This window comes from Brassica napus, chromosome A6, assembly GCF_020379485.1.
Source record: "Brassica napus cultivar Da-Ae chromosome A6, Da-Ae, whole genome shotgun sequence".
Taxonomy (NCBI): domain Eukaryota; kingdom Viridiplantae; phylum Streptophyta; class Magnoliopsida; order Brassicales; family Brassicaceae; genus Brassica; species Brassica napus.
In genome coordinates, this window is record NC_063439.1 from 18687636 (window position 1) to 18702102 (window position 14467).

Here is a 14467-nt window from a genome sequence, read left to right on the forward strand (position 1 = left end):
TTGCAATAAGCCCATTAAAGCCTAATCTGCATCTCGTTCTGTTTCATCCGAGTCTCCCGACGACCACATTTCTCCGCACTTTCGTCTTGGCAAATCCATCAGCGATGGCGACTTCAATAGCTCGATTCTCTCGGAGAGGAGTAGCTTCTAACCTGATCCGTCGCTACTTCGCTGCGGAAGCGGCGGTCGCGGTCAAGACAGAGGCGCCGAAGCCACAACTGACGGTGTCGCCGTCGCCGGATCGTGTGAAGTGGGACTACAGGGGACAGAGACAGATCATTCCCTTGGGGCAGTGGCTTCCGAAGGTTGCCGTTGATGCCTACGTGGCGCCCAACGTTGTGTTGGCCGGTCAGGTCACAGTCTGGGACGGGTCGTCCGTCTGGAACGGCGCCGTTTTGCGCGGGGATCTCAACAAAATCACCCTCGGGTTCTGCTCGAATGTGCAGGAACGGTGCGTTGTCCATGCCGCGTGGTCGTCCCCAACAGGTTACTGTTCACTCCATTCTCATAAATTCTAATTATCCAATTTCTGTTATAGAATCAAGATAATGTTAGACAGGAATCAAGAATCTCACTGCTATGTTGTTGAGCTCAATAGTAGAGTTTAGTAGATTAGCACCACAGTCTCTATGATCTGGTTGGCTTTTTGATATTGATGATTCTAGGGTTACTGTCTATTTTGAAAATTTTCAGGATTACCAGCAGAGACGTTGATCGATAGATACGTGACAGTAGGTGCATACAGTCTTCTGAGATCATGTACTATCGAACCAGAGTGTATTATTGGGCAACACTCAATACTAATGGAAGGTTCACTGGTTGAGACCCGCTCAATCCTCGAAGCTGGTTCGGTGGTGCCACCAGGAAGAAGGATCCCATCAGGTGAACTATGGGGAGGTAATCCTGCAAGATTCATAAGAACTCTAACTAACGAGGAAACTTTAGAGATTCCGAAACTCGCTGTAGCCATCAACCACTTAAGCGGAGATTACTTCTCTGAGTTCCTTCCTTACTCTACTGTCTACTTAGAGGTAGAGAAGTTCAAGAAGTCCCTTGGAATCAGTGTTTAGAGATTCATAAATCTCTCTTTTCCTCAAAGCTTCTCTTGTGTGTTTCGCGTGCTTACCTGATAGTACGAGGTCTCTCGTGCATAATGCAATAAGTAGCTGAAGAACATCAAAACATTCGAACGCTTGTCTTCTCATTTTTTTGGTTTCTTTTGTAAGACTCAAATTTTTAAACTGATTTTGGATGGATAAAAAGCAAACTATATATATAAAGTTCTACTTCAGCTAAAATAGTTTTAGCTGAAGTAAATTATTCTTACACACCATACATAAGTTTATAGCATTCATGATGTCTTAATAAGATAAGACTAGTTAAGATTCATGCTGTCTTCTTATAAGACATGACCAGATGGATTGTATTAAAGGCCTGCATGTTGAACCGATTCTCATCACTCTGCCATTCCTCTTCCTCTTCCAAAACGGGAGAACGTCCGATAGGTTCAAAGCAAAAAGTTCCTGTGAATGGTACCCCAGGAAAATTCTCGTAAAACGGCATGCAATCCGTTACTGAATTCCCAAAATACTTGTCTCCACGGTTCGAGCTAGCAAACATGAACCCTCCAAACACTTTCTCTCTGTTTGTTCGGCTACTCGAACCCAACTGGCCGTAAGCTTGATGATGACGAGGCGGGGGTTCGACGAGATGATGAAAACGGTTGTAAACATCGTTGCTGGAACCCATTGCAGAGTCCATATCTGAGTGATAAAACATACAAATATCGCCTGGATTTATACCCGTGCCCGCGACACTAAACATTATCTGTTGTGTCCTGTTAACAATCATTCATAGTTGAGCAACAAAATAAAATTATATTTTCATGAAAAAATGCTAAATTGTTGGTGGTTTATGCAAAATAATGCATATAATCTTACCCAATGACCTCATAGAACTCTCTATATTTTATGGACGGACCTCCGTCTAGCGGTTCGGTTTCTTTTGAAACACCGATATATAGAAAATACGGCTTATCTATAATCTGCAATATCATATGTAAATCTCATCGCAGATTATGTATATATATGCATGAATTGCATTCGCATAGAAGTATGGAACATAGAGATGATTACCAGTGTATGAAGAGACAGAATGAGATTATAAGCATCAAGTGGCCATACTTCGCCTTGTGTTCTAGCGAATAACCATGTTGTTTTTCCCTCGTGCACCAACACGTCGAGTATCTCTATTTTTGGACCAATTGGGATTATCCCACTTGAAATCCCCACGTGAAATTTGATTTCCACTGCATGCAACTAGTATTTTAGTATGTGTGATTTCTTTTTCTTTTTTTCAGTCAACAAAATATTATATTTGTAGTCTTTTTCTTAAGTGTAATTTTCACCTAAGAACTTGTGTACCTTCATTGTTGTTTAGGTTATCTCTGGCGAAAACAAGTGCGACCGCGTCTACGGTGTAAAGAGTGGTATCAATATTGTCAACTTCAGCGTTGGTACAAACGAAATAGTTGTGCGCATCACCGATCATAACGGTTTCTCTTGATATCTTTGCATCTACAAACAAGAAGAAGAAAGGAAGAACGGTTTATGAACTATGTTGCTGATATAATTATGTAATCAGATCTCACCAATTTCGGCGAGGATAGGTTTCAGATTCCTACAATGATCCTAGAAAAAAAACGATAAGTTAGTTCCAATATAATCATGGAAAAAATAGTTCAAATGAAATTTATTAAGTTTACTTATTATTAGGGGTCTGGTTAAAACATAAAACCTAGTAACCGGTTTTCAACTGATTCAAAACCGAGTCTGTCTACCCTAACCAAACTGAAGATGAGTTTAAAATTGAAGAATTCTCACCCCAAACAGCATTATACCAACCGGGTCAGGGTTTGTATTACCGGCGACCAGAACCGTGAAATCTCTTACGTCCGAAATGAATTCGTCGACCATCGGCATTTGTGGCTCCTATACATCGACGCAATTAGGACCATTTGACGTAAATTAATTAAAATAAAGTCTGATTTTAGATTTATTAACATACTGTGTTGGTATGTAGGAGAGGGACAACATTGATTTTCAAACCGGGTACGAACCCAATTATCAGTGTGACTCCTAGGTACATGTCATCGTCCGTAATCACTGCATCTTCATCATCTTCCCATTTCATCTATCAAAAATTAATTACGAAATCTTTATAGAGAATTAACTAATTTTATATAGTAATGATAAAATGTCATGATTAATTTTAGTTTACCTCTTCGAGTTCATTAGTAATCGAATCTGCATCGATGGTTCCAAGGGAAGCAGTCGTAATTAGGATCGTATTTGCACCAATTTTACTTGCAATCTGATTATAGTTGAATAAGTCATTAAAAGTGAATAATCTTTCTTTTTAATTTTCTAGCATTTGAAGACAATTACACAATGGAATTAGTTACCCGGTTATGGATCTCTTCTATGGGAAAATGTAAACCGACAAAAGCAATTGCGAAATGTGGCCGGATTGGTTTGGATAAGGCCATTTCAAGGGCTTCATCCACGGCGATCTATGCAAAGCGTTTACAATGTTACATCTAGTAAAAACAACAATAATATCCACACAGTATTGATGCAATAACTATGAATTTTTTTTCCTATTCAAGAAATCCTATAAAACATAGATTATATATTTGAATATAAAGAAACATTGATTATTCATATAAAACTTTTTTTTTTACCTCGGGAGATTCGGCAAGAGAAAGACCAGAAGTAAGTTGGGGTCGAGAAAGAATATGATCGGAAATTCGATTCCATGAATGGTTAACACAAGCAGCAGCGGCAAATGGTTTAGCCGGAAGTCTTGACATAATATTAGTTAAGATATCATCGGATACACCGTAAAAGTTACTCATGGCAAAAACTTGTGTTGCGGTTTAGTCAAGAGTAGCAGTCGATTTATAAGCGTGTTCAGATGAAATTTACAAAAATAATAAATTAATTTTTAATTTTCTTTACTTAACGACGAGAAAAAAAAATTATGTTAAAAGTGATTGTATTTCTATTATTGCAATAATATCCTATTATGCACTCAAATAATATACACTTAGGAAATTTTATAGTATTTTATCATTTTTATTATAACTTATTAACATGAATAAATTTATCATATATGACTAATGAATTTTGTTACATGTTCCTAATAAGAAATATAATATTTATCTAAAGACATTCTACTGGAAATATTTCAGTGCATTTCATGAATTTTTATTTGAAAGATAGAATATTTTGGTGAACTGTAATTGAAACTTACAAACATTGTGTATATGACTAATAAGAAATAATACAGATACATGTTGCGAAAATTAATTTTAAAGCCTTGTATTCTTTTACATACATTTTAAAATGGTAGGAGATCTTCAAATAGAATAAATTATCAGAAACAAATTGCAAAAAAAATTCTAAATAGGTTTTAAATCCCAAATACACTACTAAGATAAATTTAAATAATGTTTTCGAGACATTTCTCTAGTTATCTTCTTTTTTTCTTTTTGATCAACTCTCTAGTTATCTTCTTATACTTTATATTATTATTTTTTAATTATTAAAATTGTTTTTTTTATGAATACAATGTATCACCAGTTAACCCCTAGACTACAAACAAAGTTTTTATATGGTCGTTAAGAACTAAATGCAAAAATTTATAAAATTCATATGTAAAACAGAAACAAGCATGTATTATATTTATTGACATGTTCTTATATTTTGTTGTTGTATAGTATTGTATTTGAATATTTTCTCTATGTATTTGTTTTGTTTATTTCATCTTTTAGACGTGTGTTATGGCTAATTTTTCAGTGTTAGAGTGAGGAATTTCTCATTAGAAATTGTTGTCTTTTAGATATGACCCATTTTTAGCTAGTGAAATGATATTGGTAACATAACATATGTATATGTATATGTATATGTCATTCATATAGTATTTAAAAAATTTAACACATATTTTTTAAACAACACAATTATTTTTGGTTATATGTTTAGGTATATGATCGAGTATTATTTTTATAGTTAGCAAACAATTTTCCTAAAAAAGAAAATAAATTTGATTCTCGTAATTTCATGTTTTGATCAGATAATTTTTTTTGTGAATGATAGATAATCAGTTCATGTGTATGTTATTTTATGTTACTAGACGAGCTTGTGAGTTCTAGTTTTCTTACTCCAACTTTTATTTTTGAAGATTATTATTCAGCAAGTACCTTTACAATCAGACTGTGAAACTATAATTTCAAGTTTGAATCCAGGTAATTTATAAAAGAAAAACTTTTTTGAAACTGAAAAAGTTTCTTCAGATAATGCAATTATGTTCTTTTTTTTTTATCTCTATAGTGTATGCCTTCTACTTAAAAGTTTATTGTATGTTTTAAAACATTCTTTCAGTTCCAACTTTCAGGATAAATTTGCTAAACTGAATAATGCAATTGCAAAACTGGAAAGGCAAAAGGTCAATCTCTCTAATTATAATTCAAACTGGACTAACCCGGGTTTTGTTTATTCAAGCATCATGTACTCTGATCCTTTAGTCAATTGCATATTATCTATATAGTTTTCGTAGATTATTTATTTGTAATCGAAACTTAATCGAACCATCAATGACAAAACAAAATAAAGGGAAGGAATCCACAGATTATGAGATAAGAAATCTTATCTTTAATATGTCACAATGTACTTGTTTTGGATGCAGACACAAAAGTACCTTTGGTTTTGTTCATTATATCTTTATAGCTCTTTTCTTTTCCTGAAAAAACGAAGAATCTTTTGCAATCTCAAACACTTGTTTCATTAGTGTTATAAATTTTCTTCTTCTTTTTCGGATGTGTACTGATCTTCTTTAGGCGTTACGAAAAGCGACCAGCCTCGTTAGTGTGCATGCTGGATTAATGGATGGTAATCTTTCATTGTATATTTGTACTTATCCAACTTCAAATTTGGTGATCTCCTATGCTATGCTGTAAAAAGAGAACCATACATACTAATGTTTGGTTTATGCTGCACACTTTCAGATGTTTGATAATTTTGGTTTATAACTTTTTTTTTTGTGATAAAAAAAATAGGCGCATGCTCCACTCGAACCCAGGTCCAATTTTGGTTATTGAAAATAAAAATATAAGTTTGATTACAGAACTCAAAAATTATACGCTTTAATGTTTAAAAAAAAATTAAAGTTGCATTTGACAAACAAATTACTTGGAAGAATAATTATTAATCGAATAAACTTGATTGATGCTACTGAGTACTGACCATTAGATGTTTTATTTCTCCTCGTTAGAATATTTTTTTTAATATATAGCGAGGAGTTGTGTGAAAAAATGTTTGTTTACTTCAGTCAAAAAAAAATGTTTGTCTACCACAACAACACAAGTCATCCGCATATACGAAGCATTTTTCTTCTTTTTCGTACTCATTTAAAGAGAGTATAACATTTTGAAAGTTACCTTTCGAATGTTTCGACATACAGTTAAGATGGTCTTTTCAGATTGGTGGTGTCATACTTGTGTCGTAATAGGTAAAATACGATCATGAAAATTGGGGGGGGGGGGGGGGGGGGGGGGGGGGGGGGGGGGGGGGGGGTTCAAACATATATATACCTGAAGAAGATAATATCAAACACCTGTATAGGGACGATGATTGAAAATCTCAATGATGACAATAGTAAACAAGAAGGCGATAAGTTACTGTCATTTCAGATGAAGGATATATCATATATCTTTCCACACTACTTAGAAAATTAATACACACTTTGCATGTAACTACAATTAGTTCGGTTTTCTTTACTTCTATTTCGATATATGTCACGGCCAAAAACATCGATTTGTCGTTTCAAGTTAGAGTTTAAGATGTTTGGAGATGCTTTCTATATTTAAAAAGAAAACATAATAACTTTTTGATATTTTTAAAAAGAAAACATAATATCAGTTTATCAGGACGTCATGGGTTATGTTTTGGAAAAAAATGGTGGTAAGAGTATATTTTCAAAACATACAATAGAAAGAAGAAGAAAAGGACGAACAACAGTTATAGCTTTTCAGAAATTGAGTAATCAACAGAGTATGGGTTCTTAATTCTGTAAGTTATAATGTTCAGCGTTTTTTATGTGATATTTCCATTCTGTAACTTTGAATATCATAACATTAACACCATGTGATTGTACAGTCTTTAATACCGCGAAACCATATTTTTAAAAGAGCACCCATATCTAGCTATCTACTAAAGAATGTCAGAGAAAACTACGTCTACTGTAAATATTAACTAATTTATGCCACTTTTGAAATAATCTAATAGATCTCTTACCACGGTCGACTTTTGTTTCTGGTAAAAAGGTAATTAGGTAATAATCACGTTCTTTTGACCAATTACTTTTATTAGGCTCTTGTTAACGCCAACAACTTACACCGTTAAGTTTGAGGTAGGAAGAACGCAAGAATGGTGTGAAGAAGAAAAAAAACAAGAGCCAACAGAAACGGCCGTTACGTTATTATTATTACTGACGTGTCTGCGTCAGCTCTTGGATTCTTTCTCTGCCAAAAGCATTTAATTTTACCAGATTCATCATTTATATCACTGCCATAAAAGTGCGACAAAATCTCAAATTGTAACAGAACTATTCTATTTTATCAAACCGGATATTAAAAATATAACCGTACGGTTCTACTCATACCAAATGAGATATTGATTTTTTTTTTTTTCAAATGGGATATTGATGATCAATAGCTAATGGTATTTCTACTATTTTATCAGCCTTATTAACTCTTTTTCTTTTATAAATGAGCCTTATTAACTTAATCACTTGACTTTCACCATTTTACCACTAAAGTTAGTATTTTACAAATTTATATATATTCTATAAGTTTAGCAGTTGCAGGAATTTCTTTGTTTCTGTTCATATATTTATGTAAATGTTTCAACGTTCTTTAACAAAAATAAAAGTAATCGTTTCAATGTTCAACAGTGTTTTGCTCTGTAAATTAATATTTTCATGATTTGTAACGTATTTCGGTTTCACGTGCTCTACTGCTCTTTGATTTGTTTACTATCATTAGAATTATAAAAAGAACCAAAGGAAAAAAAAAGGAAAAGTAACGTATATTTAAGATAGAACTCTTTTTAAGTCGAGAAACAGAAGAATCCAACTCGGCAACGTCCATGTGTAAGCCTCGGTAATACAAAACTTTGTCCCACAGTGCGATCCAAAGTTCATGCACCACGCGTGTGAAGTCTTACTTGGCGCCACGTCAGTAATCAATGCATGGGGAAGTCGAGGTGATAATATTATCATTCCCTCTCGATTTTTTTTTCTTTTTGTCAACCTCTCCCTACTGAAATCATTACTAACAGTTTAGATATAGAACTTAAGTTTACATATACAAATCTCATTTTAACTTTTGGCTTAAAATCGATTTGTTTGATCATAATACTATTACTGTTTGCAGACAATGAGAACATTGTATCCGGAGAAACACATTGATGATGATATGATATAGTAAGGGATGCAATTGATTGCATCTGTAAATATATAAAAGTAAATTGCAATTGTAAGAAATGTTTTGCAATTTGGTATATTTGGTTGTGCATGACCCGACCCCTTGTGTCAAGGTAAGCACTTCAATGATCATTTTATTTTATGTTTTAAGACGACCAACTAAAAAACGAAAAACACATTTGATTTTCACTTTGTCCAAGATAACCAATTCCCAGTCCTCGCTTGCTTTCATGTAACGGAAGTTCACTTAATTAAAGAGTTATCAAGTTTTTGCCCCAGAAAAAGAGAGACCGAGTTATCAAGCATTAGATTCTCATCGTTTCAAAAAAGAAAAGATCATCTGAACTCTGTAGTTGAGGTAAAAAAATCAATTTATTCTATCATTTTTACTATCTGGTGGAGGGAATAAATGTGTACTATAAGTTGAGGTAAGCAATCAATTTGACAGATATACTTCTACATATATATACTTAGAATGTGAAATAATTTCAACTAGGTGATAACCCGCGCCCTGCGCGGAGCGAAGAGATTATTAAAGTATTATAACTTTTAATATGTAGACATAATAAAAGTTAAAGTTATAGTAAGAAAAATATATGTAGGAAAGTACGGATTATAGCTAAGAATTTTAGTATGTCAATATAAATTTATATGCAATGGCCATTAAAATTAAATTGTATATTTGTTTGCATGCAGGTAAATTATAAATATAATATTAAATAAAACATAAGCAATAGTCTAATAAAATATAAAAGAAACAATGTATAAAAAAACAAAAAAAAATTAAAAATAGAGACAAAATAACTGCTGTCAATAATGCCTTCAGAAGATTTCGGTTGCAATACTATTATGAGCAATAACAAAGAGATCATCTAGAGAATTTAAAAACATTATTAAAATGATGAGAAATTAATACCGTATACCAGTTGCCTGATTTATAAATTGTGTGATGCCTGGACGTGAAATAGATAAGGAAAATCAGTGATGGTCACACAAAAAATATTTCAAAAATATTCCCCTATCGATTAAGGTAAGTTTTTCAATTCTTTGAATTTTGTTTCCTTGATTACGTACACAATTCAATGGTGTTTCCAAAATTGAATAGTGGCCGGTGCTATGTTAATATTTTTGAAGCATTAAGTGATGAATTGAATCGAAAATATCATAAAACGATTTGATATGAATATTTCTATAGGTTATGATATGAACATTATGATAACCGATTCTATATTAGTTTTGTGTCTAACATAGTTTGCTTGTTGCAATATTAGTTTTATGATTTTTGATATGAACTTTAGATGTACCAAGTACTGATACAGGTTAAAGAACTTAGTTGTACCACGTTTAAAATTACGAAAATTGTACTAAAGCGTACATGACTTTAGATGAGACACTTATTTTGTTGCCTTATCTAAATGAAACACTTCCAAATTTTCGAACATACCATAAAGTCTCTCTTAGGAAGGAGTTAATATGCTGCCTTATTTAGATCCCCGTTTTTTTTTTGAATTCGAAATGTAATCAAGTGTAAATGTAATCCGAAATCATATAGTATAATGTAATGACCAGTGGCATTTGTTTGTAATTTTTCTAGTTCATAAAGGGTTTTTTTAAAAAGTAAGTGAGAGTACATGTGGTGATGACACCTAGGAAATGGCATCCATGTAATAAACACATGAGGCCAAGGTTTATTTCTATCAATGCTCCTCCTTTAATAAGAAAGGGATTAACAAAGGATACAGAGTATCCATTAGCTTCTTCTTTTTTGAGAATAGTATACATTAGCTTATGGATCATCTTCTTAGACTATATATAGCCTGGATTTCAAATGGTTTACTCCAAAAAGATAAGAAGAATTGTTAGCCTCGTAAATACAATAGTGTTGAACTTTTAAGATTTATTACGTGTGCGCGCGCATGTTCTATATGTATTAAGGGTAATCCTGTGCCATTATACTATGTCACCATTGTTCGCTCATTTGTAGATTGAATTAAGCTCATTGGAACTTAAGGTTTAGCAACAACAGCCATAGGTATTAGTTGTTATCACCAATACCGTGTTGATTCACTTCGCCATGGACATCTCATGTTGATAACACGCATTTTTATTCCATTCGAATAGGAAGTGCTTTGGAAAATGAAAGAATAATGTTTTTTTTTTCGAATTTGCATTAGGTATATATTAGCACATAAGTTTTTTTTTGGAAAGAATATTAGCACAGAAGTTGTCTATAAATGTTTCTTAAAAGGTGTGGGGCATTTCTCTCTAATCCCTAACAATACAAACTTAAAAGCTATAGCTATTGACAAACAATCCATGATTGAATTTCTTTTTAATCCATTGTTTAGGAATAATTATGATTGGAAATATAATGAAAACTTGGAAGGATATATGGACTTGTTAGAACCTTTTCTCAATGTTAATTATATATATATAATCAAGATAAAATTTTGAATTGTTGTGTCAAAGTAAGCTAATTTGGTTTCCACAATGGTATAAAGTTCGATTTGAATAGATTTTCTAAAATGTACACCCATACATACTTATATAAAAGATTTAAACCATTTGTTAAAATAGTGTATTAAATACATAAAATTAAAATACGTACGAGGGCAATTCCACTCAACTGTCAATCTCGAGGTCTAGAATTGCGTTTTGACAGTTTTAACTATATATGGATGAACACATATTGCGTGAGCATTAGGTGCATTTTGACTGATAAACAATTGAACAAAATATTAAATCACATACTAAAATAATAATCAATTAACTTAAAAACGGATTCACGTATAAGTCATGTTTAAAAGGAGTAATACAATATAATTTACATTTCTTTTCAGATCTTGAGGTCCACAGTTCTACCTTCGTACCAACACCCAAGTGGTTCCTTAGAGAGAGAGAGAGAGAGAGAGAGAAGGCGTGAGAGAGATTTATAAGCCTCCCTTTGGGCATAACAATTTTTTTGTGAACATAGAAACACTCACAACTTAACAAAAAACAAAAAATGGGAGAGGTTCAAGAAAATCCCAAACTCTTATATCATATTTTCAAAACTCAATGTATAATAACAACAATAAATTTATTTTAATTAAGACTAATTTTTTGTTGGGTTCCAGGAGGAGAAGAAACCAGAAGCAGCAGAGGAGAAGAAAATGGAGGAGAAGAAACCAGAAGAGGAGAAAAAAGAAGAAGAAAAGAAAGTGGAGGCTGATGAGAAAAAAGGAGAAGAATCTGAGAAGAAAACTCAAGAAGGAGAGCCTACTAAAGAATCCAAAGATGAGTCTCCACCGGCGGCGCCGGAGGCTCCAGCACCACCTCCTCCGCCGCAAGAGATTGTCCTTAAGGTTTACATGCACTGTGAAGGCTGTGCTAGAAAAGTCCGCCGTTGCCTCAAAGGCTTTGAAGGTATGTATAAAAGTGCATATCTATTTATACAATTTTTTTTTTGCATTTCATCTACATGTACACGTTTCTTTGAAAATATATTTACATTTTAGGTTTTTCATGGAATAGTTTCACTATCCAAACGTTTGCCGCTTGCTTTTACAACGATCTATTTTTGTTTAAGATGATCAATGTTGTGGCCCATTTAAAAATAGAAACACATACACTCGGAGCATCTATTGAGGTACTTTTCCCAACAAATTACACACAACTGATAAGTAAATTACTGTAACTATATCTTGTTTCTGTCAACTACAGTTTTTGGTTGATTTTGTGTATAAGTATCGTTAGTAATTATTATATATTTTGTGCGTAGGATCATATAAAGGTTGGGATATGCTTTTAATTATTAATATTATATGTAAGTAAAAACAACCAAACTAGGAATTCTGTTTTTGGTAAACATGGTAATATGTTTTTTTCTTTTTTTTTGTAAAAAACATGGTAATATATTTGATAATATAGATAAATATGAAGTGAATCTTGGATTTTTGGTTTGATTTATTTAGGAGTGGAAGATGTGATGACTGATTGTAAATCGGGGAAAGTGGTGGTGAAGGGAGAGAAAGCTGATCCATTAAAAGTATTAGACAGAGTTCAAAGGAAGACCCACCGTCAAGTTGTGCTTCTTTCTCCGATTCCCCCGCCGTCTCAACCACCGGAAAAGAAAGCAGAAGAGGAGAAACCCAAAGTGGAAGAGAAGAAAGTGGAGGTAACTTTCTTTATTGATTTTTTTGTTTAGTAAATTTGATATTACTAAAGGAAAAAAAGAAAGAAGAGGAGGTGATTTTAGGGGTTGCTTTCTTGGGGGTAATGAAATGACTATTCATTTGTTTTTGTATTACTTTTATTTACGGTAAATACTCATTAGTTTATTATTCGGTTAAAAGGGGAATATTCTCTTTGCAGTGATTTCACATGGGAGGTGTATTGGTAGGGTTGGTATATTATTGTTTAATTCGATGGGTTCATGTTATAAACTGTATTTTATGTATATGGAATTTGAGTTTAGTAGTTTTATTTAAATTACCCGGCGAACATTTTGTATCAGCCTCCCGTAGTGGTTACGGTGGTCCTCAAGGTTCATATGCACTGCGAAGCTTGTGCGACGGAGATCAAGAAACGGATCATGAGAATGAAAGGTTAGTGTGTAATTCTTTAGTTTAATCAAAGTTGTTACATAACATACACACGTGCTAATTTATTTAGTCATAATCTTCTTATTTGTCGAAAGCATATGTACTGTATCATATATATTCATATGTAAACCATACGTAGTGGGGTCAAATTGTCTTTAGCCCTTCACTTTGATATTGCTATTTATTTTTCTCATTCATTATTGTTTGAATAAAATTACTTTTTAGGAGTGGAATCTGCTGAATCGGATTTAAAGGGTTCTCAAGTGACGGTGAAGGGAGTGTTTGAACCGCAAAAGCTAGTAGATTACGTTTATAAACGGACTGGAAAACAAGCTGCGATTATGAAAGTTGACCCACCGCCTCCCCCGCCACCTGAGGTTGCGGCTGCAGCGGCGGAAGGAGAGAAGAAAGAAGAAGCAAAAGGAGAAGAAAAGGACGGAGGGGAATCCAAAGGCGAGGAAGGGAAAGAGGAAAAGGCAACGACGGATGAAGAGAAGAAAGAAGGAGATGGCGGCAAAGGGGAAGGTGAAGCAGCGGAAAAAGGCGGAGGTGGTGAAACCGGTGGCGGGGGTGAGGAGGAAGAAGCAAAAGTTGTGGAGGTGAGGAAGATAGAGAATCCTTATTACTACTATCTTTACCAACCGCCCCGTGTGGCGGTTCCACCTATGGAAATGCCGTCTTATGCTTACCCGCATGCTTATCCGCCTCAACTATTCAGCGACGAAAATCCAAACGCATGTTCCATAATGTAACAAAGAAAACCGCAAACGCTAAATGGTTTATATGGGGAATATTTGAACATTTTTGATTCAGTGGATACATGGTGGATCTCTCTTTGCATGTGGTCTTCTTTTTTACTGTGGTTGTGCAGCTCTTTTTAATGGCTATATATAATCAATAAATAAATAGATTACAACTGTTTATACTTTGTACTATAAATTTGTTTTAATTTATGTTACATAAGAAATCAATCGCTGCAGAAAAAAAAATAGAAAATCAGTCTTACCGAGTATGGGGTAGGTGTATTTTTATTTTTGAGCTGCACCAAATCTGATGCGATCATCCCACACATTTTCAGTATACATGCAAAATTTACATATTTAGATATGGTTAATCTAAGCAAATTCTATTTAATTGGTAACTACTGAAAAGTTAGCTAGAGTCCTTGTTTACTAAGCTACCATGTAACAGTTACAACTGCAGTGTTGCACCAACTAGGCAACTACACGATAGTTTGTTCATTTGCCCAAAATAATCAATCACATAATGCCAACACAATCACTAAACTAGTTGGAAACTTGTGGAAAAACAGTAGAGTTCACATCTATAGTCCCCTTGTTATA

The 14467-nt window shown here is 33.6% G+C and overlaps 3 protein-coding genes across 5 annotated transcripts; 2 read left to right on the forward strand and 1 right to left on the reverse strand.

The window, feature by feature from the left end:
• The first annotated feature begins 21 nt into the window (after positions 1-21).
• On the forward strand, positions 22-1326 carry LOC106347921 (gamma carbonic anhydrase-like 1, mitochondrial). The gene is made up of 2 exons (XM_013787543.3): positions 22-486; positions 694-1326. The coding sequence occupies exons 1-2, from the start codon at positions 105-107 to the stop codon at positions 1068-1070; spliced, it is 759 nt and encodes a 252-aa protein (XP_013642997.1). The 5' UTR covers positions 22-104; the 3' UTR covers positions 1071-1326.
• On the reverse strand, positions 1246-3948 carry LOC106347916 (F-box/LRR-repeat protein At5g63520-like). The gene is made up of 10 exons (XM_013787536.3): positions 3743-3948; positions 3464-3571; positions 3280-3372; positions 3067-3192; positions 2883-2990; positions 2651-2690; positions 2424-2576; positions 2136-2308; positions 1941-2044; positions 1246-1837 (listed from the first exon to the last, which is right to left on the reverse strand). The coding sequence occupies exons 1-10, from the start codon at positions 3914-3916 to the stop codon at positions 1387-1389; spliced, it is 1530 nt and encodes a 509-aa protein (XP_013642990.1). The 5' UTR covers positions 3917-3948; the 3' UTR covers positions 1246-1386.
• Positions 3949-5814: 1866 nt separating this feature from the next.
• Positions 5815-14047, forward strand: LOC106347918 (heavy metal-associated isoprenylated plant protein 7-like). 3 transcript variants are annotated; one of them, XM_048781917.1, is made up of 5 exons: positions 5815-5948; positions 11658-11946; positions 12495-12697; positions 13037-13127; positions 13350-14047. In XM_048781917.1, the coding sequence occupies exons 1-5, from the start codon at positions 5946-5948 to the stop codon at positions 13874-13876; spliced, it is 1113 nt and encodes a 370-aa protein (XP_048637874.1). In that variant the 5' UTR covers positions 5815-5945; the 3' UTR covers positions 13877-14047. The 3 variants fall into 3 exon arrangements, with proteins under 3 accessions (XP_048637874.1, XP_048637872.1, XP_013642994.2); XM_048781915.1 differs by lacking the exon at positions 5815-5948 and adding an exon at positions 8289-8321; XM_013787540.3 differs by lacking the exon at positions 5815-5948 and adding an exon at positions 11387-11554.
• Positions 14048-14467: the final 420 nt, after the last annotated feature.

What these genes read in the sequence shown, in the direction of transcription:
- LOC106347921 (XM_013787543.3), top strand. Translation starts at nt 105, where the DNA reads ATGGCGACTTCAATAGCTCGATTCTCTCGGAGAGGAGTAGCTTCTAAC. An exon ending in CGCGTGGTCGTCCCCAACAG is followed by an intron (nt 487 to 693) that starts GTTACTGTTCAC and finishes GAAAATTTTCAG; the next exon opens with GATTACCAGCAGAGACGTTG.
- LOC106347916 (XM_013787536.3), bottom strand. Translation starts at nt 3,916, where the DNA reads ATGAGTAACTTTTACGGTGTATCCGATGATATCTTAACTAATATTATG. An exon ending in TTACTAATGAACTCGAAGAG is followed by an intron (nt 3,193 to 3,279) that starts GTAAACTAAAAT and finishes AATTTTTGATAG; the next exon opens with ATGAAATGGGAAGATGATGA. An exon ending in ACCTATCCTCGCCGAAATTG is followed by an intron (nt 2,577 to 2,650) that starts GTGAGATCTGAT and finishes TCTTGTTTGTAG; the next exon opens with ATGCAAAGATATCAAGAGAA.
- LOC106347918 (XM_048781915.1), top strand. An exon ending in TTGCCTCAAAGGCTTTGAAG is followed by an intron (nt 11,947 to 12,494) that starts GTATGTATAAAA and finishes TGATTTATTTAG; the next exon opens with GAGTGGAAGATGTGATGACT. An exon ending in TGGAAGAGAAGAAAGTGGAG is followed by an intron (nt 12,698 to 13,036) that starts GTAACTTTCTTT and finishes ATTTTGTATCAG; the next exon opens with CCTCCCGTAGTGGTTACGGT.